The following is a 23,653-nucleotide window of genomic DNA, read 5'->3' on the forward strand; positions in this document are numbered from 1 at the left end:
AGACAAATAAAGAAACCGATCGCATTCACAATTGCACCAAGAAGCAAAAAATACCTAGGGATAAATCTAACGAAAGATGTAAAAGATCTCTATGCTAAAAACTATAGAAAGCTTATGAAGGAAATTGAAGAAGATATAAAGAAATGGAAAAACATTCCGTGCTCATGGATTGCAAGAATAAATATTGTCAAAATGTCAATATTGGGGCCCCTGGGTGGCTCAGTCGGTTAAGCGGCCGACTTCGGCTCAGGTCACGATCTCGCGGTCCGTGAGTTCAAGCCCTGCGTCAGGCTCTGTGCTGACAGCTCAGAGCCTGGAGCCTGTTTCAGATTTTGTGTCTCCCTCTCTTTGACCCTCCCCCGTTCATGCTTTGTCTGTCTCTGTCTCAAAAAAATAAATAAACGTTAAAAAAAATTTTTTTTTAAAAATGTCAATACTACCCAAAGCTATCTACACATTCAATGCAATCCCAATCAAAATTGCACCAGCATTCTTCTCGAAGCTAGAACAAGCAATCCTAAAATTCATATGGAACCACAAAAGGCCCCGAATAGCCAAAGTAATTTTGAAGAAGACCAAAGCAGGAGGCATCACAATCCCAGACTTTAGCCTCTACTACAAAGCTGTAATCATTAAGACAGCATGGTATTGGCACAAAAATAGACACATAGACCAACGGAATAGAACAGAAACCCCAGAACTAGACCACAAACGTATGGCCACCTCATCTTTGACAAAGCAGGAAAGAACATCCAATGGAAAAAAGACAGTCTCTTTAACAAATGGTGCTGGGAGAACTGGACAGCAACATGCAGAAGGTTGAAACTAGACCACTTTCTCACACCATTCACAAAAATAAACTCAAAATGGATAAAGGACCTGAATGTGAGACAGGAAACCATCAAAACCCTAGAGGAGAAAGCAGGAAACGACCTCTCTGACCTCAGTCGTAGCAATTTCTTACTTGACACATCCCCAAAGGCAAGGGAATTAAAAGCACAAATGAACTATTGGGACCTCATGAAGATAAAAAGCTTCTGCACAGCAAAGGAAACAACCAACAAAACTAAAAGGCAACCAACGGAATGGGAAAAGATATTTGCAAATGACATATCGGACAAAGAGCTAGTATCCAAAATATATAAAGAGCTCACCAAACTCCACACCCGAAAAACAAATAATCCAGTGAAGAAATGGCAGAAAACATGAATAGACACTTCTCTAAAGAAGACATCCAGGGGCGCCTGGGTGGCGCAGTCGGTTAAGCGTCCGACTTCAGCCCGGTCACGATCTCGCATGTCCGTGAGTTCGAGCCCCGCGTCAGGCTCTGGGCTGATGGCTCGGAGCCTGGAGCCTGTTTCCGATTCTGTGTCTCCCTCTCTCTCTGCCCCTCCCCCGTTCATGCTCTGTCTCTCTCTGTCCCAAAAATAAATAAATAAAAACGTTGAAAAAAAAATTTAAAAAAAAAAAAAAAAAAAAGAAGATATCCAGATGGCCAACAGGCACATGAAAAGATGATCAACATCGCTCCTCATCAGGGAAATACAAATCAAAACCACACTCAGATATCACCTCACGCCAGTCAGAGTGGCCAAAATGAACAGATCAGGAGACTATAGATGCTGGAGAGGATGTGGAGAAACAGAAACCCTCTTGCACTGTTGGTGGGAATGCAAATTGGTGCAGCCACTCTGGAAAACAGTGTGGAGGTTCCTCAAAAAATTAAAAATAGACCTAACCTATGACCCAGCAGTAGCACTGCTAGGAATGTACCCAAGGGATACAGGAGTACTGATGCAGAGGGGCACTTGTACCCCTATGTTTATAGCAGCACTCTCAACAATAGCCAAGTTATGGAAAGAGCCTAAATGTCCATCAACTGATGAATGGATAAAGAAATTGTGGTTTATATACACAATGGAGTACTACGTGGCAATGAGAAAGAATGAAATATGGCTCTTTGTAGCAACGTGGATGGAACTGGAGAGTGTGATGCTAAGTGAAATAAGCCATACAGAGAAAGACAGATACCATATGGTTTCACTCTTATGTGGATCCTGAGAAACTTAACAGAAACCCATGGGGGAGGGGAAGGAAAAAAAAAAAAGAGAGGTTAGAGTGGGAGAGAGCCAAAGCATAAGAGACTCTTAAAAACTGAGAACAAACTGAGGGTTGATGGGGGGTGGGAGGGAGGGGAGGGTGGGTGATGGGTAGTGAGAAGGGCACCTTTTGGGATGAGCACTGGGTGTTGTATGGAAACCAATTTGACAATAAATTTCAAAAAATAAAATAAAATAAAAATAAAACCCCTGGACACATGTGACCCTATTTTCTTTCAGCTTTCACAAATGCTGGTTGCACATCACTGCGAATGTACTAAATGCCACTGAACTGTTCACCTTCCAGTGGTTAATTCTCTACTAGAAGAATTTCGCCTCAATAAAAACATGACTTTAAGAAAAAAAAAAAAAGGGGTCATAGGACAGTCAGAGCAGAGAGTAAAAAATTAGACAAAAATAAAATTCAAAACTTAGGTAAAATGAACACATTCCTGAAAAATATATAGCAAAATTGTCTTAAGGAAAAATAGAAAACCTGAATAATCTTGTAACACTTTAAAAATGTTGAATCAGGCAGGGCAGCTGGGTGGCTCAGTTGGTTGAGCGACTGACTCTTGGTTTCTACTCAGGTCATGATCTGGTGGGTTCGTAGGTTCCAGGAGCCCACGTGGAGTTCACTTTTTCCCTCTCTCTCTGCCCCCACCCCTGACTCGTGTGTGTGTGTGTGTGTGTGTGTGTGTGTGTGCGCACGCGCACGCTCTCTCTCTCGCTTTCCGTCTCTCAAAATAAACTGAAAATTTTTTTTAATTTTTAAATAATAAAATATTGAATCATTAGTTAACACTATTTCCCGAAAGAAAACATCATACCCAGCTTTTCAGCCTTACACGGTCTCCAAGATAATAGAAAAAGAAGGAGCTGTTCTCAGTTCGTGTAACAACCATAACCTCCAAATTAGACAAGGTCAGTGAAGGAAAGTAAATTACAGTCCAGCTCATGAAAATAGTCGTAAACATCTTTAAAAATATATTGGCAACTTTCAGGTGGAATTAGCCTTGGCCTCAATGTCCCTGAAGGGCGGGAACTGTGCTCCTGTCTTGTGAATGTCGTCTGACCGTTGATTTCAGACTTCTAGCCTCCGGAAAAACACGAGAGAATAAATTTCTGCCATTGTAAGCCACACAGTTGGTGGTGCTTTGTTATGGCAGCTCTAGAAAATGAATACAACAGACACAGTTAAAATTATTCCCTGCCGCATATTAGCTGTATTAGCAATTCACTTCATCTTTCTGAACCTCAGTTTTATTATTAAAACTTTATTAGTTTTAAACTTGAAAGAAGGTAAGACATTGGGGCACCTGGGTAGCTCAGTCGGTTAAGCCTCCGACTTCAGTTCAGGTCATGATCTCACGGTTCATGAGTTCGAGCCCCGCATCGGGCTCTGTGTTGACAGCTTAGAGCCTGGAGCCTGCTTCGGATTCTGTGTCCCCCCCCCCCCCCCCCGCCCGCCCCGTCCCTCCCCTGCCTGCGCTCTGTCTATCTCTCAAAAATAAATAAACATTAAAAAAATAAAAAATAATTAAATAGATAAGATATGGGGCAGCTGGGTGGCTCAGTCGGTAACGTGTTTGACCCATGATTTTGGCTCAGGTCATGATCTCACAGTTCGTGAGTTGGAGCCCCGCTTCAGGCTCTGCATGGACAGGGCAGACAGAGCCTGCTTGGGATTCTCTCTTTCTCTCCCCACCCCCGTCTCTCAAAATAAATAAATAAACTAAAAGAAAGAAAGAAAGAAAGAAGGAAAGAAAGAAAGAAAGAAAGAAAGAAAGAAAGAAAGAGAAATTCTGGCCTATGCCACCGTATGGAAGAACCCTGAGTACATCATGCTAAGTGAAATAAACCAGACACAAAAGGACAAATACTAGGTGATTCCACTTAGATGAAGCACTTAGGGTAGTCAAATTCAGAGACAGAGGGAGAATGGTAGCTGTCAGGGGCTGGGGAAGGGAGGAATGTGGAATCGTTGGTTAAAGGGTACGGTTTCAGTTATGCAAGATAAAAATTCTGGAGACCGGTTGCACAACAGTGTGAATGTCCCTGACAGTACTGAACTGAATATTTTAAAGTGGTCAAGATGAGGGGCGCCTGGGTGGCTCAGTCGGTTAAGTGTCTGACTTTAGCTCAGGTCACCATCGCACCGTCTGTGAGTTCGAGCCCTGTGTCGGGCTCTGGGCTGACAGCTGCTTCAGATTCTGTGTCTCCCTCTCTCTCTGCCACTCCCCTGCTCATGCTCTGTCTCTCTCTGTCTCAAAAATTAAAAAAAAAAACATTTAAAAAAATTTTTAAAAGTAGATGTTGAGTGGGGTGCCTGGGTGGCTCAGTCAGTCAAGCGTCTGACTTCAACTCAGGTCATGATCTTGAGGTTCGTGAGTTCAAGCCCCGCGTTGGGCTGTGTGCTGACAGTTCAGAGCCTGGCACCTGCTTCGAATTCTGTGTCTCCCTCTCTCTCTGCCCCTTCCCTGCTTGCTTTGTGTCTCTCTCTCTCTCTCTTTCAAAAACAAATAAACATGAAAAAAATAGTGTTGAGTTAGAGGAAGATGGTTTAATACATTTTAGGATCAACATTGTAATCATCACCATCACGTGATAAACGCTTATATCCATTTATAACTTTAAAAATTTCTTAGAATTCTAGAAATACAATATATATCACAATCCATTTGCCAATATCATACATAATGGTGGAATCATAGAAGCATTCTTCTGTTTTTATCTTGGGAGTCCCAGAGAAATAGCCCGGGGGTGGTATTGGGGGAGGGGGGAGCTCCGATGCTCTTGGTCAGGAAAATCCAAGGTTTTAAGAGTGAAGAATGAATGTGGTCAGCTACCATGCTGAGAGATAATGGGGCAAAGTCAAATATTATCCTAGAATGCCCAAGTATTCAAGCAAGGAAGTTCACAAGCCAGGAACGTTTAAGTAATGACCCTCAAACATCTCAGTGATTCAGTTAGCAAGGAAGGTTCCAAGTTGTTGTTCAGCCGAGTTAATTAGCTAGGAACATCCAGCTTTATTCGTCAAGAAGCTTGTTTTCAAGGATTGTCCACCGTGGATAGAAGGGAAGTCTAAAGTCATCGCTGAGTGTATCGGTCTTTAGCTAGGACTCCAGTTCTCCAGGGGCCAGCCTTGCCAACCTCTGGAGGCGGAGAGGGCCACATCTTCTCATGCCTGCCTCCATGGCAGAGTCCTGAGCCAATTATAACTTCGCCGAGCCCGTGCTGAGTCCCTCTCCAGAACCAGTGGTCCTCAGCCCAGGACAAAAATGAACCAGAAGCAAAACTAGTAGGAGAGAGGCTGGGAGGGACGCAGCTAGCCGACCTAGACAGGAGAGGCTGAGATGTGAGTGGAAACCAACCACGGTGGGAAGCATCTGGTGAGGGCCTGGGGCTACTGGAGACCCCAGAACAGGCCAAGATTCAGGCCACGAGCAGCTTAGGAAGAGCTTGTCCTGCTTGAGAGGCGCTGAGGGGCTAGACTGGATATGGCTTCTGTCAGGTCTCAGTCCCACCCTGCAGGAGCCAGTCTACTTCTCCCGAAAGACACAGTAACAGAGGAGCAGTAAGAAGCAAAGGAGGACAATGGCCAGGTACAGTAAGGTTTCCAGCATGGTGGGCATTCTTAGTAAGGGGACAGGGCCTGGAGCTCCTGCAGGTCTCACAGGGCTGGTTCTTGGCTTCCAGCCTGGACCCTGGACACCACCTCCTTGGAACAATCTGCCCAACAAGCTTCAGCTCCACGTCCCCAAGGAAGGGGCTCTAGACCACAGGGATCTCTCAGCCACTGTGAGGTCACAAACTCCAGCACGGTGGAATGTTGGCCTCCCAGCCACAGTCCATATCTTTATTAATGTGACCAGTTTGTTGAAAGCAAGACTCCTGGTATGCAATCATACTTTTTTTTTTTTTTGCCTGTCTCTTTAGACTTTCTTCTTAAAAAAATTTTTTTTAATGTTTATTTGTTTTTGAGAGAGACAGAGACAGAGCGTGAGTGGGGGAGGGGAAGAGAGAGAGGGAGACACAGAATCTGAAACAGGCTCCAGGCTCTGAGCTGTCAGCACACAGCCCGATGCAGAGCTCAAACTCACGGACTGTGAGATCATGACCTGAGCTGAAGTCGGACGCCCAACCGACTGAGCCACCCAAGTGCCCCTCTTTAGACTTTCTAAATGGAAGTATCTTTTCCCTGACCCTGGAAAACTATAAGGCAGGCCTCATAGCTTTTCTGATCGTTCTTAGGTAATAAGTATTACAATCACAAAAAATAGGGACCATAGTTTTTATTCGATTATTTTAAAAGCCCAGTCCAATATACAAACCACATTTTCAATGATAACTTATAGGTAAGATTTCTCTCACCAGCTGGGGCCAAGCATAGGGTGGGCTGCTATTTGTTGGGAGGGGCCAGGAAACTTCTCCCTTATCCAAATGTGTTTCTCTTCACCAGGAGGACTCCACCCACTTCCCTATCCCCAAGAGCTCCAGGATCAGAACAGATGGAATGAAGATTAAGGTGGGGGGAGACTAGTCTCCAGGTTGGGCACATATTTAATGTAAGTCTTTCTCTCTTGGCCTCTTTATTCCAGGGCTTCTTTGGGGAAACCCACTCCTGCACCCTTCATTCTCCTAGGGATATGAACAGGCTCTCTCCTTGGGGTCTCCTCACCCTAGTGGGCTCTCTCTTGGGTGGGACATCTTGGGTAGCAGATGGACATTCCTACTGACACGGGAGACTGGGGAAGTTCTTGGGTCCTGAGCCCTCAACCACCAGCCGGTGCCAGGTCCTTGACTTTGCGGCAAGAAAGAATTCAAGGCAGAATCAGAGTAAAACATGAATGAGAAGCTTTATTGTAAAGCAAAAGTACACCCTCGAAGACGAGGTTGTGCAGGCACGCTCAGAGAATTTGAGTGGCGCTGCGTAGATGTGGGATTCTGATTAACAGGCAGTTATAATCAACAGGTGGAACATTCCTGTAGGGTTGTGGAAATAGTCCCAAGACCTCTGTATACCATTACACATGCGCCAGCCTGATCCCTTGCGCTGGCCTTGATTTTTCTCTTGGGAACCTTCGTATGCAGTCAAGATCTAGGAGGAGTCCTCTAGCGTCCCCCAGTGGACGGGTCATTCTCTTCAGTTGCAGGTTAATTGGGGATTTATGCTGCAGTTGCGCATCTCGGTGGCTAATCCTGGCCACGGGCATCCTGTTATTCAACAGGTGCCAGGCCAGTTCCCTGTTCCTTGTCCTTCCTCCGGAAGTTACCCGACATGTCCCTATTCTACCTGCCTCACTACCCCAGATCCTACACCTGCGGAAGAAGATGATGCACCTTGGCCTGAGGCGTAGGGTAGGCGGGGCTCACCTGTGCTCCCCGCCTTCAGGTAACCTGTATCAAGCTCCCAGATGTTTCTGCTGGAACTCCTGGTACTCAGATACTCCTCTTGTTCTCCCTCTTGGGGACAGGGGGTGGGACTATCTTAAGAAATAGAATTCATAATTCTCCCTCTTTTTAATGGCTATGTATACTGTGACTACCGTCACCTTGGAAGAGAGAATTTGGAGTCACAAGCAGTAAATTCTAGATCTGGTCCAATACTTTCTCTGGAAGGCAGCTGCCATTTTATTAGATGGAACCTTCAAAAATTGCCAACATTGGGCCACAATTTGCTTACCATAACAGCAGTTTGTTGGTGTTCAGCAGCTCATGCCTACCTATAGATGCCACCTTGGTGTCTTGCTGAAATGGCCATTTTTTTTTCAACGTTTTTATTTTATTTATGGGACAGACAGAGACAGAGCATGAATGGGGGAGGGGCAGAGAGAGAGGGAGACACAGAATCGGAAACAGGCTCCAGGCTCCGAGCCATCAGCCCAGAGCCCAACGCGGGGCTCGAACTCCCGGACCGCGAGATCGTGACCTGGCTGAAGTCGGACGCTGAACCGACTGCGCCACCCAGGCGCCCCTGAAATGGCCATTTTAACATCCTGTTACACTAATGATTAATGAGCGTCAGCCACGCCTCTTGGAATCCTAGCCTCTTGCAGGCACCGGGGATGCACAAATAAACTGCCCCAGATCCCTTCCCTGGCATCATGGGAGCAAAGCGTACAGGAGAGTAATCTAGGATTGAATCATTGCTATGCTCTTTCACAATCTTCTTAGGGCACCCTTGCCTTAATCTCCAGCTCAGGACAATAAGGCCCCCAACCTGAGCCACACGGGAGGCCCTGCGCCGTCTAGAATGTCCCAGATTCATGGGGGTGCTGGGGACTGTAGAAGGGACATGCTCTCAGCCTCCTGCTTGCTTCTTCGCTCCTCTGGCTCAAAAGGGCTGATCCAAAAGCTGATGAGCACAGCAGCCAGCAGCCACGGTGGCTTATGGAGCACTGGAAATGCAGCTCGTCCAAATGTGCTGTTAGTGTTAAACATGCACCAGATTCCAAAGACTTTGTACAGAGAAGAAAAGATAGCAAATATCTCATCAATAATTTTTTCAAAATATAATTTATTGTCAAGTTAACTAACATACAGTGTATGCAGTGTGCTCTTGGCTTTGGGAGTGGGTTCCCAGAATTCATCGCTTACATACAACACCCAGTGATCATTAATCATTTAAAAGTACGTTAAAATTTAAAACTACCTGCTGAAATAATATTTTGGTTATACTGGGTTAAATGAAATCTACTACTAAAATTAGTTTCACCCTTTTTTTGGTACGTTCTTAACGTGGCTCTTAGAACATTTTAAATTACACATGTGGATAGCCTTGTATTTCTACTGAGAGTGCTGCCTTTTCAAACACAGCACATTCTCTCAACCTCCTGAACAATCCCACAGTGTCCTCACAGTGACAGAAGCTTTCTCAGAAATACTAAAGGGTAGCAACTACCATGCTTTGGACGTTTGCTCTGTGCTTCACCTTCAGAGACCCCCCCCACCACCCTCCTCGGTTGCATCCGTCAGGCCTGGATTTCCACATTGTGCTGACCTGGTTAGCACCAGGGATCTGACCGGGGGGAACCCCCTCCTCAGGCACACGGAAGTTTACACTTCGGCATGTGGGCTGAGTTAATGGCAGGGTTGCGGCAGGTTGGAGAGGTACACGTGGCCCAGGATGCTGGCAGTGTGAGTGCTTGTGAGATTTGGGAGCCATGAGCCCCGTCTCATGCCTGTCTGCAGTGTCCTTTCGGGAGCATGGGGCTTCTATCCATCTTCTCTGCCACTCTGCAAATTTGATCAAACCCCTACTGCTTCAAAGACTCATTTTTAGGACTAAGTTTAGCAAAGCACTTGCCCACTATTCCCTGTTACTCTCACGTTCTACTTTCAGGACATCAGAACGATATTTTATTCTGACAATGTCCAAATATATGGTCAGAATTCATTCATTTATTCAACCGTGCCAGCCACTAAACTAGGTACTATGAATACAGCGGTCAATCAGGCAAGAACCCTATGGTCCAAACTCCCTGCAATCAGCATGAGCTCTTGCTAATAACAGCTGCTCACGTGGAAAAGCAACCATTTCTATAAGTTAATGACAAATCAGTGGCAAAAACAGAATAAAGAGAAAAGCAAAACAAGTGAGTGAATGTTATTTCCCAAATTTCAGGCTGCTCTTGGAAGTGATTCCAAGCCCTACGGAGTCAGAATTTGAGCTCCGCGCCACGAGGGGGCGCGGCAGGGCCGTTTGCGCGAGATCCGCCTCCCGGAAACGCCGCTCTAGGACGCCACCCGCGCTCCAGCTGCATTTCCGCCGGCGCGGGGCAGAAGAGGAGCTTCCTGCTGCTGTGGTCGCCCAGCCGGTTCTCCCAAGCCGTCCACGCCGCCGGTTTCCATCTCCCACAATCCTCAGACATCCGCAGCTTCCCGCACTGTCGGCTGTATCTACGGCCGCTGTCCCGCGCCATAGGTCGCGGCTGCCCGGGGTGAGTCCACTGTGGGGATCGCTGGGCGCGTGGTCTGCCCCCCACCACCTTTCGGGGAAACTTGAGGCCCGAGGAGTCGGGGAGAGCCGGCGGAGGTCAGCCGCGGTTCCAGGCCTCGCCCCTGGGTTCGGGCCCAGCTCCTCCACCGAGAGGTCGGTGCGGACCTCTCAGGATGCGTGTCCCGGGTCGGATCGCTCGCCCTCAGCCCCCCTAACCCCTCCGCCGGGAAGACTCGAGTCCCGCCAACTACCAGAAGCGGGTCCGGCGACGCGCAGACCGAGTGCCGCCGCCAGTGGTGCGGAGCCCCGTGTGGCCCCGGGCCTGAAGAGCTCCCGGGGCCGCGTGATTTTCACGCACACACCCACCTCCGGCTCTGGGCCTCGAATCCCCAAAGCGCTTCATCGGTTGCCCACGAAGTGACCATGTGAGCGTTAACCCGTTTTCTTGTCAACAGCCTTTAAGAGAAAGCGTTAAAACCCCCGTTGTGCAGAGCGGTTGCGTGAGTTTTCAATTGGGGGCGCTCGCGGGGCCCCAGAGCGGCAGAGGCCGATTCCGGTGTCTTTGTTTTGCACTAAAGCCCCTTCCCGGTGCTGTCCCCTGCGTAGGCGTTGCGGGCTCTGGGGCTCTGTTGGAAGCAGATGGAAAGTCTCCGTTGGACGGCTTTGGGGGCTGTGCGTCAGGCAGCGCCCCCTTCTTTGCTGCAGGACCCTGAGCCGCAGCGCCGGATGTGCCCCCGCGGTGTCCGGGGGGTGAGGCCTGGGTAAGTGCTGCTGCTCAGGAGATCCTTGAGCAGGGGACTCGTTGCCTTCCTGCCACACCACGGTGGGGGGTTTGGGTGGGTGGGGGGCGTCCTGGAGCTCCTGCGGGTTCTGAGAAAGCCCCGAGGAGGCCTGGTGTGGTGGATGGGGGTGTGTCTGGGGGCCAGAGAGGTCTGGGTTCAGATCCTGCCTCAGCCTGTGGCGAGCGCATCACCTTGGCTAGAGGTGCCTTCTGAGCTCCGCTGTGTTTTAAGTGGGGAAACTGCCAGAGCTCTGGGAGGACAGAAGTCTTGTCTGTGTTCTTTGTCTTTGAGCCCACGGTTGGTGGCCCGTAGTAGATCGTCTGTCTGTATCTGTGGGGGACTAAACAATGTAGGCGTTTTTGCCGCGAGTTGGTCTTCACGTGCCCCCTCTTGATGACGGGAGATGGCGTCTTTACATGAGATGGTGATGGCGCTCTGGGTCCTGGGCTTGGCTGGGCAGCTGGGGGCTTATAGGGCCTTCTCTCTTCCTGGCTCACTTTCTGCCTTTTCTGCACCTGCATTCGAAAGTGATCATGGTCTGTCTGTGTCCTGGTCATCGATAGTGCAGGGAGAGGACTTGCAGAAAGCACTTCCCCGTGTTTGGAGGGTCCCCTCTGTCCCTTCCAAACCCTGGAGCTTTCCCACACTTCTCACCACCTTTTTTTAGGTGCCTCTTGGCACCTGTTGTCTTGTTGTACGCTCTGTGCCTGGCTCAGCACAGTTTCTGTGAGGCTTTAAAAAGGGAGAACGAGAGTGGGTCCTGTGTCTGTGTGTCTGAGTTGGTGGCGGAGCCACAGCTGTGGTCTTCTGACACTGGTTTCTAATTTCAGCAGCCCGGTGTCCTTTTCTGCTCCTGCGTTGAAGTGATTACAGGCTGCCTTTTTCTTGGTCGTTGGTAACGCAGGCAAAGGAAAAGTCGCAAGGTTCTTTCTATATTCAGAGGTTCCCAAATGGGACAACCTTAGGTGACCGAGCACAAGGTGGAGGGAGGGAGGCAGGCTTTCAGTGTGCTTACCTCCCAAGACCCAGATTCCCCCAGTGTTTTCCTGTTGGTAAAGAAAGTGGGTTCCTGGGCGTGTAAGCAGTGCCACGGGCTTCTTGTCTCTTGCAGGAGTGGGTCGTGACTGCTGTTCCATGTTTGTGAAAGGCGACCTCAGGGAGAAGAACGTGGATCGGGAGGTCCCAGGTAAGTGGGATTCTCTAGAGCTCAGGTCTTGTGCGGGCTGTGAGGCTGGAGGGGTTCAGATGATGAGGTGTGGGAAAGAGTGCCTTCTTCCCGCTGCTCCCAGCTGTCTGTGTCCCCTCAGGCTGGTAGGTACAGGTCAGGTCCCTCCTCTGCTCCTGAGAGCCCCTGATGAAGGCTGCTGTGACATTGAGAGGCAAGCAGCGGTGTCGGGATGGACAGAGAGAGGGCTGCGTTTTAGAGGCAAACCTCGACTCCTTTCCGGTTCCCAGCTGAGTGAACCTGAGCGCTCTTCTGTGATCACCCACACCCAGTCTTTCAGAACCATGAATCCTCAGTATTTCTGCGCAGTTAGTCTCCTCACCTCTTGGTAGGGAGCGGTAAATCGTCCGTGCAAATAAGGGGAAGCTTCTGTGATCTTAGGCTGTAAATCTGGCCATTGGCCTGTCTGCTGGGCTCCTAGTTCAACTCAGTTCCTGGGCTGCTGTCCGAGGTCTCCCTTCTCGGCCCACTCACTGCCCTTCTCTGCTCCTGCATTCGAAAGTGATCGTGGGCGGCCCGTGCCCTGGTCATTGATAGTGCAGGGAGAGGAATTGCCGAAAGCGTTTCCCCGTGTTGGAAGGGCCCATCCTGTCCCTTCCAAACTCTGGAGCTTTCGTACACATCTCTCTGTCCACTGATTTGTATTGCTTTCTGGTACCTGGCGCTGGGTGGCTCACTGAGTGCCCTTTTGCCGAGTAGGGCCCTGCCTCAGCGTGTTTCTGTTCATGGGCCGGTGGTGGAATGCTGACAGGGGTCCCTCTTCCCCCAGGGCTCTCCCTGGGAAGCATTCTCTGCCTTCTCATTGCACCGCTTCCCACACTCTCCGCTCCGTTGCTCAGCCCTGATCACATTGGATGTTGGTGATTTGCTTGTCATTCCCCTATGCTGTGATCTTGAGGGCAGTGCCTCCATCTTGGTGTCTGACATGTAGCACTGGGTCAAAACAGGACAAGGTGAGGGAGATGGAGATGCTACATGGTGAGGCAATGGGCTTTTCCCACTGTGGACTGTCAGTGGGGAGAGACTGTACCTGCTCAAGGCTGAGGCATCCTGCTTTCCTTGGAAGTGTTTCTCTTGTCCTGGCCACAGGCTGGGCCTGTGGTCCACTGGGGGTAACATTCCCTCTGCTCTTAGGTTAAGGAGCAAGGAAGGGAGTAGTAGCCCAGCTGGGCAGGACGTCGTCATTGAGAATGTGTACGTAGGCAGCCCTTACGCACTAGATGGAGGACGTGGGGCCCTCCCACCACCCGTTACCCCTCCTGCTCCAGGCTCATTGCTGCCGGTCAGCGTGGCTCGCTCTCCAAAACCTGGCCTTGGGGCGCCTGGGTGGCGCAGTCGGTTAAGCGTCCGACTTCAACCAGGTCACGATCTCACAGTCCGTGAGTTCGAGCCCCGCGTCGGGCTCTGGGCTGATGGCTCAGAGCCTGGAGCCTGTTTCCGATTCTGTGTCTCCCTCTCTCTCTGCCCCTCGCCCGTTCATGCTCTGTCTCTCTCTGTCCCAAAAATAAATAAACGTTGAAAAAAAATTAAAAAAAAAAAAAAAAACAAAACCTGGCCTTGACAACTTTTTGATACAGATTGCTTAGCAACAAATTGATCGTGGGTACATAGGATAACACTGACATTACTTCTGTCACACATGTTCCCCAGGTCCCTTCCTAGAGTTAAGTTGTTCTTGTTCTTGAGACAGCAGTGTGGCTGTCCAAGTCCTGGTAGCAATGGCCCACGTTTGTGGGTGCTGGAATCCGCTGGCCGCTGTGCCAGGTACCCTCTGCACCACCCCCCCAGGCCTGTTGAGAGTGCTCATTCACACCTTGTCTCTTGCAGGTGGATCTGCATGTCCAGAGGCTCCATGAGAGGTGTCTTCCAGCCAGGCGCGAGGCCACAAATGCCCCGAGGTAAGGTTTTGGAGCCTTCTCTGGAATTGTGTCTTTTTGCATCTGTAAAGTCACACACGTGTGCCCTGGGTTCTGGATGAGGCAGCGAGATGAGAGTGGGCATCCATGAGTTCCCAGTTGTGTCCTGGCTGGGAGGCAATCCCCCACATAGTGAGGGAGGGGGGACAGGCCTCTAGAAAGCTGCGCTGGTGAAGGGCTTCCTTCCTGGCGTCAGCACCGTGCTGTGAGGGAAAGCCTGTAGATTTAGGCACCAGAGACCTTGGTCCAGTTTCTGAGGCATGCATGTCTGGCTTTGTGAGCCATCCTTCCGGGCTCTCTTTCTGTCCTTTTCTGCTCCCGTATCTGAAAGTGACTGCAGGCTGCCTGTGCCTTGGTCATTGGTAGGGCAGGGAGAGGAGTCACCGAGAAAAGTTCCCGTGTTTGAAGGGTCCAGCCATCCTTTCCAAACCCTGGAGCTTTCCCACACTAGCTTTTTCCCCCTGCCCTTCCCTTCTGAGCTGGGGCCTCTGCTGGCCCCCATGTGAGGCGGTAACTGGGCTAGCCCCCTGACCTGTGGGGGCTCATTCTGTCTTTCCACGTTACGGATTTTCTTGTCAGAAACAAGCCTACCTTTTAATTTGGACTTCACCCTGGAATAAATTCACATAGCGCCCGAGGGCACACATAAGAATTGGAAATCGTGGCCTCTGCTGTTTGAATTTACAGGAGCCGAGGCCAGTCCGCAAGAACACGTTAGTCAAGGCAGTGTGTGAATTCAGCGCTCGTGTGTCTGTTGTCTTTGCTCCTCGACTGTCTCTTGAGCACAGTGTGCATTGCTTCTCCAGGAGCTGTCAGAAACGTTAAATAAATGGAGAAAGAAAAACAAAGGTGGGGCCTGCTGTAGGGGCAAGGAGGAGTTCTATCAATTCTGAGTCAATAGAAATAGTTCTCATTTGTCACGGTCAGCCAGAAGCCCGAGGAGTTCTCTTGTCACTCGCCGACAGGAGAAGGATGTGTTGATGGATCACCCTCTTTGTAGGTCTCCCTTCACTGACTTCATCTGTGCTTTGTGGGTTCTTTTGCAAAGGGTGACCCCGGGGGTTGACTGAAGAAGAAGTTCTGAGTCCTGTGGATCTTTGAAATCTATTTGTAGACTCCAGATTTCCTAGCTTGCTTCCTGATTCGTGTCAGTGAGGGTATATGTTGCAGGCTGGGCACTCTGTAGTCCTCGTCAACAGCAGGCTGACCGTCTGCGTCTCATTCTGTGCGCTGCCCCTGTGTTCGGGGAGGCAGAAACCTTGCGACGGTGCCTTCGCTTTGTAGACTCAGATACAATGGGTGCCCCTGGGAGGCATGTCTTGGCTTCCGGGTAAGAAGTGAGGTGAGGTTGGAGGTGAGGTCAAGGTACCCATCCCAGACTTCTGGCCTGGGGGCTCCTGTCTAGTTTGAGACCCCTTTCGTTTGCATTCAGGTCTCGTGCTTGCAGGTGGGATCCTGCCGGGCCACATGTTTTTGTTCCGTCTCACGATGATGTGGAGGTAGTCAGAATAGTGTATGTGAACCACCCGGTGCCCAGGAGTCCTCTGATAACCCTGAGGTCCCCTTGCCTTTCAGACCTGCTCTCCACCCTTTTGCGTCAGGGGCTTGTCCTGTCCCACAGCCTAGTTCCTGGTCCTGGGCTTCTCAGCCAGGCTGAGGATTCAAGGGACAATGGCGACCATCCTGAAGACATTTTATATCACCCCTACCCCCCACTCCAGGCCTGGTCATTCAAACCCCTGGGTGTGGAGTCCTGCAGGTTGAGTTGGGAGTCACTTGTGTAATCTTCTCAAGTGTTCACACGACGTGTTTTCATTTGTCCTTCAAATGGGCCCGGCAGTGTTGACCTTCAAAGGTCGGGGCACCTCACCAGAACAAGTCTTTGTTGGAAGTTTAGCTGGCATTTGCCTTTTACGGCCGGGCCGTGTTAAGTGGGTCTTCGCAGAACAGGATGGCAGCTGCTGGGGCCTTGTGACAGGCTGGGCAGACGAGTCGTGAACGTGTGTGGGAGAGCTGCTGAGGATGAGGGTCCGTCCCTTTGGTCAAGATGCAGTGGTTCCTCAGTGCCAAGCTCCCAACAGTGAGCGCTGAGCTGTCTCCCTGAGAATTACTCTGTGTGGTCAGTTGCCCTGGTCGTGAACTCCTAGAAAGAAAGCGATTTCTTATAAAAACTGGATTTTTAAGATGTTTTTCTTTTATCGTCCTTTCTATCTTGGTGACAATCTAGTTTGGCGCGTGTAAACTGGGAGCTTAGGCCTGGTTGATGCGGACCTTCTCAGTGATGTCACTTGGGGAGAAGGTGGCCTGGAGATTAAATGCTTATATGCTTCTTCTCCCTCTTAGGTCAGCCTTCGGTCCGGAGGCTGTTGAAGTAAGTCCCAAGGCCGTGAGTCATTGACCCTTGGGATGACGTGGGATGTGTGTTTGCTGAGACTTTTCTCCGAGGTGAGTTAGTGCCGAGTGCCGGAGACCCACAGGCAGCGGGGAAGCTGGTTTGCGTTTATGTGGGTGGGAACTCCAAACCATCATCATCATCGTCGGTCTCACTTGTCCTTTCTTGTAGGTTCTCTCGGTGCCATTAGTAGTCACCAGAGGGGCAGAGAACGGAGAGGGAGTCCTCTATGCGAAGCATCCCCAGAGCACCCCGTGCTGTCCACTCAGAGCACCTGGGAGCAGCCCTTGGCTCCGCGTGTGACATCAGAGGGAAGGTGCTGGGGCTGCGGCCGGGTCCGCTCCAGCTGGCTCTGAGTCGGGACAGCCGTGCCCCGAGAAGCCGTAGACGGGAGGTCAGCCCCGCATCCCTCTGCTGTGTCTGGAATGACTTGAATGAGCGAACGTTTTCCTCTTGCATTCCGGCTGCTCATCACTTTCCCCTCTGCCTACCCATTCAATAAACCTTACGGACTTGCCGCGTCTGCCTTTTAAGTCATCTAACAAGCTGTGTGCCGCTGAGGCTGGACATGAAATGGATCGCCTTCCAGTCGTGTTTTCACCCGTGAGCCTCTTCCTGTGAGGCTCCTGAGGCTTGGCACCCAGGCTACTGTCCGAGGTGTTCAGTTAGGACAAGGAGGTGACCAGGTGCTGGTAGAGTTGGCTCAGATTGAGGGCCCATGAAAAAGTCAAGGGTGTTGAAGAACAGGCCAGGGCTTTGGAAGGGGGGACGGTGACAGGGTGGGCTGGAGTGAGGCAGGCAGTGATGCCATTGAGGAGGCTGGGGTGGCCTGAGTTCTGGGGCCTGGCTCATGAGTATAAATGCCTGCCCGTCGCGGGGCTCAAGCTCACAGACCGTGAGATCATGACCTGAGCCGAAGTCAGACGCTCAACCGACTGAGCCACCCAGGCGCCCCTTTAATTCCCATTTTAAAGATGGAAGCGTCTATGTGAGGAAATAGGCCCCAAAGGCCATGATGAAAGGCTGCGTTGTCCTGTTTTCTGCATTGGAAATAGGACTTGCCTCAGTGAGTTTGATACCTTGACGGGCGCCTGTGGGAGGCAGGCATTCTCCGCGCCTCAGGTGTTCACTCTGCCGGCCAGTTCCCAACAGCGGCATCCAGAAGTCAAGTGTCTTTTTTTCTGCCTTCTCCGTGGACCGTCCTTTGACTTCTGGTCAGCTGCCTGAAGTCGGTAGTGTTGGCTGCTGTGGAGACGCAGCCGCACAACACTGGCCCGGACTTCACAAGTGTGCACGGGGACGCCAGGTGCCAGGTCATGCCTGCCTCGCGGCGCTTGGGGCGTGTGAAGCGTGAGCCATCCCCAGTCTTTAGGGCCTGAACAAATCTGGGAAGAGCGTCAACAACCAAGGTGACCCAGGAGCCAGGCTTCAGGCCAGGGAGGTATGATTCTTGCCGGGAATTGTGTGCTTACCGGATGGATCAGGCAATGGGAGATTTCCATCGTACAGTCAAGAACTGGGAGTATGAGAGCTGGTTAGAGTGAAGGTTCATTCATCACAAGAAAGAAAAAAACGCGTTTACGTATGAGCCAGAGCCCATGCTGAAAGTGGGGATACGATGGGGAATATGTTTGGGTTCTCACGGTATCCCTGGAAGGTCTCTACAATGTGGTGTTTATATGCTTAATGTCTGGAACGTGCGCTTCTGTTGGGCACTGCTATAGGTTGGGGATACTGCTCCGAACACAACACACAGGAGGCCTCACGGAGCTTATAGGACTGCAGTCCCTCAGGGTGAGCCGCTAGCCATGCGTGGCTGTTTATTTAAATTGATACAAATAAAAACGTGAAGTTCACATCTTCCCTTGCACCAGCCGTATTTCAGATGTTTGGTGGCCACAAGCGGCTGCTGCGTCGGGCCGCGCAGATGCATAGGACTGTTCCTGTCACTGCAAGAAGTGTTAAAAAGAAAACTCACAGGCCCAAAATGGTGTCACGTAGGCCAAGTCCCCAAACCCAGGCTTAATACCTGATCGAAATGCAGCGTCAGCTCGCCGCGGAAGTGCAGTCTTAACCGGTCAGAAATTTTTCTGATGGGTGCCTGTGAGTCCACTGCGTGGGCTCTCTCCATCCCCAAAGGAAGATGAAATAATCTGCATGATTAGACTCCCCTCCTGTTCCCCCTCAGGGAAAGCAACCTTGCCTGGAAGCATTCGTTTGCAAATGGCTCCTGCCCTACCTCTCTTCTCTCCAGGCTGGGTGGGATGCTGCCCGACTCCTTGTTTAATAAAGCCGACTAGATCTTCAAATTGACCGGGTTGAATTTTGTTTAACGTGAAGTCAGACAGCACAGCGCTGGTCTAGAAGGTGAGTTCAGGGCTAATTACGTGAACGAAGAGGGTTGCTGGACACCTTTACAGAAAGGCTGTTACTCTAGGAGCCCACGGTGGTGCGACATCCCCTGCCGGGATGTTTAGGGTAGTTCTGAGTGTGGGCGGACAAAGTTGGGGCGGCCGCCTGCAGGAGTGTAAGGTCACTGGCTTTGGGGTCACACAGACCTGAGTCTGTCCCCCACCCCCCGGGTGGCATAAGGCAAGTTTCCACTACCTGACCTCGGTCTCCTCTTGTAAAATGAGACCCACACCTTTACAAGAGTGGGGTGAGGTAGGGATTAAATAAACCGATGCATGTGAAAGCCTGAGTAGCGTGTCCCTTTAGGAAATACTTCGTAACTGATAGCTATTACTATTATTTATTGAAGGTTTCTCTGCACCATACCGAAATTGATCGTACTTTTGGGCCTTGGGGGCTTTGATGGTGTAGCCCCTCATTTTTTTAAAAATATAATTTATTGTCAAATTGGCTAACATACAGTGTGTGAAGTGTGCTCTTGGTTTTGGGGGTAGATTCCCGTGGTTCATCGCTTACAGACAACACCCAGCGTTCATCCTGGCAAGTGCCCTTCTCCATGCCCATCACCCATTTTCCCCTTTCCTTTCCCCGCCCCCACCCCAATCAACCCTCAGTTCTCTGTATTTAAGAGTCTTTTATGGTTTGCCTCCCTCCCTCTTTGTTTGCAATTTTTTTTTTCCCCTTTCCCTTCCCCCATGGTCTTCTGTTAAGCTTCTCAAGCTCCACATGAGTGAAAACATGGTATCTGTCTTTCTCTGGCTTATTTCACTTCTAATGCTGAAATTTGTGGGCAATCAAAAATAGTTCCGTTCCTTTTACAGCGGAAGATTTGCATAATAATTAATAGATGGCTTAAAAACATTTATCTCCAAATTAGAGTATACATGCTTTTCTCAAGCATATAAAGAGCCTTTATAAATACTGTTCATATTCTGGGTTATAAAACAAGTGACAAATACCAAAGAATCTGTGTCCTATGAACTACATTTGCACTGCAATAGAAAGGCAATAACAACAAAAACAGGTCTGAAAAAAATCCCTATGTTTGGGAAATTTAAAAACATTGAAAATACCTCATCAAAGATGATACCGTAAGCAGAATTAGAAATAGTGACAACGGAATGATAATAAAAATTTACATACCGAAGTTTGTGAATTGTAGCTCAAGTAATTACTAAGGAGAAATTTAAGCCTCGATGCTTGGAATAGAAGACCGAGATTTAATATGTAATAAGAAAATAGAAGTAATGCGAATAAAAATTAGAGCAGAAAGTAAAGCCAAATTTAGGGAATGATATAGATCACTTTTTGTATATAAAAATTTATATTTTGATGAGCACATTTCGAGAAAACATCACACGAAATTGCCTCGAGGAGAAATGGGAAACTAATAGTCTGATAAAGACCACAGGGGACAGAGCTCAATAAGGATTTATTTGCCTGTTACAACATGAACTTTTCTCGGTCCCTATCAAAGCTGTGATTTTCTGAAAAGAAATCTTGGATCTGTCCTTGAATGAATATATAATGCAAACACTTACCTCCTTACTGGAGACCATTGATACAATCCATTTGGAGGGGTGTATAGGGGCCGTGAGGCTTTGGCTTCAGACTACACAGTTTTCTCAGAATTCAGCTGTAGACAGGCCATGCACGAGAAACATCATTGGTCAGGCTTTTACATTTTTCCCACCAGCGTTGAAGACCACAGCCATTTACCTCTACTGGCGGTAAGACTGAACAATTGTAACGAATATAGGTGGTCAGAGTGGAAGAGAGTGAAAGCCTCTTTTGAGGGGTAGCGATTTCTGAGGATGTCGTGAAGGATTACCTTGGACTGAGAACATATACGCTGCGAAGACATTGATCGACTAGTAGCTCTAGGCTTATATCCTAAAGTGTGTACCCTGTCACTGATAGACAGGGATGCCGAAACTTTCAAATCACTCTGTAGACCGTTCTTGTCCCCGTCTTTTTGCTTGGCAGGAGCATGTTTCTTTTAAGCCGAAAAGTACAAAATTATTCAAATGTTTTCATATTAACATGGTCTATACATAAATAACTCAGGAAAATGGAACTTCTTCTGTTGGTTTTGCGTGTTTTTTTTTTTTTTTTTTAATCCTAAATTTGGAAAACAAAGAGCTCTCACGAGTTTTGAGTTGACTAAAACTTAGAGAATGGATAAGATCTAATTATATCTTGGGGCACCTGGGTGGCTCAGTCAGTTAAGCATCCGACTTCGGCTCAGGTCTGATCTCACTGTGAGTTCAAGCCCCGCATCGGGCTCTGGGCTGGCAGCTCAGAGCCTGGAGCCTGCTTCAGATTCTGTGTCTCCCTCTCTCTCTCTGCCCCTCCCCTGCTCATGCTCTGTCTCTCTTTGTCTCTTAACAATAAATAAATGTTAAAAAAAAAAAAAAGATGTAATTATATCTTTTATCCCTTCTAAGGTGATCGGGGCAAATCTTTGTGTAATCTGGTGGCCATTCAAGGAAACCCAAAGACAGTTTAGGACTAAAGGACGTTTTCACTATTTTTTCCTGAATTTGGGAAAGGGAAAGGGAAGAATTGTCAGAGGACAATATATGAACACAATTTTCAAATGTAAGAAAAAGTTCTTATGAGCCAGTATTTTAAAAATCGCAGCAAAAAGTAAATACCTATTAGAAACTTAACTTTAAAAAAAAAATAAGGAGCTTTATTAAAACGAATCCGGACTATGCCAGATATAACATACAGATGGCCAACAGATGCACGAAAAGATGCTCTGCGTCACTAACCAGGGAAACGGAAATCAAAACCACGATGCGATACCACCTCATGTGAATTAAAATGGTTAGTATCAAAAAATAAGTTGTCGACGTGGAGAAAAAGGAACTCTTGTGCACTGTTCATGGCAATGTAAATTGATGTAAGCACTGTGGAAAACGGTATGGAAGTTTAAAAACAAAATTTAAAAATAGAACTGCCACCTGCTTCGGTAATTCCACTACTGGATATTTACCCGAATAAAATGGAAATACTAACTTGAAACAATATATGCACCCCTGTGTTTACTGTGGCGTTACTTAACAGTAGCCAAGATAGGAAAGCGACCCAAGTGTCCCATCGACAGATGAACGAGTAAGGAAGATGTCGGATGGACACAAGTGGAATATTAATCAGCCATAAAAAAAGAATGGAGTCTTGCCATTTGCAATGACATGGATAGAGCTAGAGACTATAATGCTAAGCGAAATACGTCAATCAGACAGATACCATATGATTTCACTCATGGAATTTAAGAAACAACCAAAATGAGCAAAGAAGAAAAGCAAACTTGACTATAGAAAGCAAACCAGTGGTTACCAGAGGGCAGGTGGGTGGGGAGGTACATGGTGTAATCCGGGAAGGGGATTAAGAGTGCACTGGCCATCGGGGCGCCTGGGTGGCTCAGTCGGTTGAGCCTCTGACTTCGGCTCAGGTCATGATCTCACGGTCTGTGAGTTCAAGCCCCGAGTCAGGGTCTGTGCTGACAGCTCAGAGCCTGGAGCCTGCTTTGGATTCTGTGTCTCCCTCTCTCTCTGACCCTCCCCTGTTCATGGTCTGTCTCTCTCTGTCTCAAAAATAAACATTAAAAAAAAAAAAAAAAAAGTGCACTGGCCATGATGAGCACCGAGGAATGTATAGAAGTGTCAAAGCATTATTTTGTACACCTGAAACTAATAGAACACTAGGTCAATTTTACAGGGATTAAAAAAAGTGGGTACAGAATAGTTAATTTAACCAAAACCCCCTAAATTCTAATTTTAGTTTTGTGAATGTGCCAACCATGTAACCGTACAGTAAAAGATTTATAAACCTTTCTCCTTACGGATAAATTCATTGAGCCAACTTTGTCAAAAATTTTTAATACCGGTTTTTGGTTTTTGAAACACGGTAGGTATTATAACCCAAGTCCAAAAATTCTTACTAAAATGTGGACGTTTACAGTATAACCTTTTATATTATTTTTATTATTTAGAGACTTTAAAAAGTGGGGGGCTTATTTGCAAAATATAATTAACCTTATGAACATACTACAAAAAGCAATGTATGTATCGTAGTGAATTTACCATCCTGGGAAATTAATAATTCCCTGAAGCAAACTACCTGTGTTATCTTGCATCTCCCTGTAATTATGCCTAATACTGTCTTAGCCATTTCTGTTAATTACCATCATTAGCAAAGTAAACATCTGTTGTTTTCTCTAGACTCTAGAAAACTAGACGACGGGAGGACTATCGAGCTGTTTTTCTCCCTGAGCTTACATTGAATATTTTTTTTATTAAAAAAATTTTTTTTTAATGTTTCTTTATTTTTGAGACAGAGAGAGACAGAGCATGAACAGGGGAGGGTCAGAGAGAGAGGGAGACACAGAATCCGAAACAGGCTCCAGGCTCTGAGCCGTCAGCACAGAGCCCAACGCGGGGCTCGAACTCACGGACCGCGAGATCGTGACCTGAGCCGAAGTCGGCCGCCCAACCGCCTGAGCCACCCAGGCACCCCTGATCTTGTCACTTTAAATTCTCTTGAGTCACACCAGGTGAGAAGCAGGAATCAGGCAGAAGGAGACGAAAATGTCAGCTTTGTTGTTCGTAAGAGCTGGGTTGGGGAGGGCTCCCTAATACCTAACCCCCTCTGAATGCAGGCTGTCCCCACCGCCACCCAGGGGCAGAACTTTCAACAGGATTCTTTAAGAAAATATGCCACCAAACCGAGGCATCCGGCAATCAGGGTGACATGTTGAGCTCTGAAAATACGAATGGGTCAATTTTTGATCACAGATTTCCGCTGAAAATGAAGCGTTCTGATGGCAGCCAGTTAGGAAAATCCTGAATGGGCTGTCCTGTGCGCGCAGACAAGGGAG

The 23,653-nt window shown here is 48.5% G+C and overlaps 1 protein-coding gene and 3 non-coding genes across 4 annotated transcripts; all 4 read left to right on the forward strand.

The window, feature by feature from the left end:
* The first annotated feature begins 9,228 nt into the window (after positions 1 to 9,228).
* LOC121012036 (uncharacterized) lies at positions 9,229 to 16,873 on the forward strand. The gene is made up of 7 exons (XM_040446794.1): positions 9,229 to 9,239; positions 9,676 to 10,042; positions 10,497 to 10,541; positions 10,648 to 10,802; positions 13,876 to 13,946; positions 16,308 to 16,409; positions 16,528 to 16,873. The coding sequence occupies exons 1-6, from the start codon at positions 9,229 to 9,231 to the stop codon at positions 16,337 to 16,339; spliced, it is 681 nt and encodes a 226-aa protein (XP_040302728.1). The 3' UTR covers positions 16,340 to 16,409; positions 16,528 to 16,873.
* LOC121012609 (small nucleolar RNA SNORA71) lies at positions 11,337 to 11,469 on the forward strand. The gene has a single exon (XR_005782188.1). It is a non-coding gene; the product is annotated as a small nucleolar RNA SNORA71 (small nucleolar RNA).
* LOC121012607 (small nucleolar RNA SNORA71) lies at positions 12,536 to 12,668 on the forward strand. The gene has a single exon (XR_005782187.1). It is a non-coding gene; the product is annotated as a small nucleolar RNA SNORA71 (small nucleolar RNA).
* Positions 14,281 to 14,411, forward strand: LOC121012611 (small nucleolar RNA SNORA71). The gene has a single exon (XR_005782190.1). It is a non-coding gene; the product is annotated as a small nucleolar RNA SNORA71 (small nucleolar RNA).
* Positions 16,874 to 23,653: the final 6,780 nt, after the last annotated feature.

This window comes from Herpailurus yagouaroundi, unplaced genomic scaffold (genome assembly GCF_014898765.1).
Source record: "Herpailurus yagouaroundi ecotype Mexico unplaced genomic scaffold, PumYag 196, whole genome shotgun sequence".
NCBI lineage: Eukaryota > Metazoa > Chordata > Mammalia > Carnivora > Felidae > Herpailurus > Herpailurus yagouaroundi.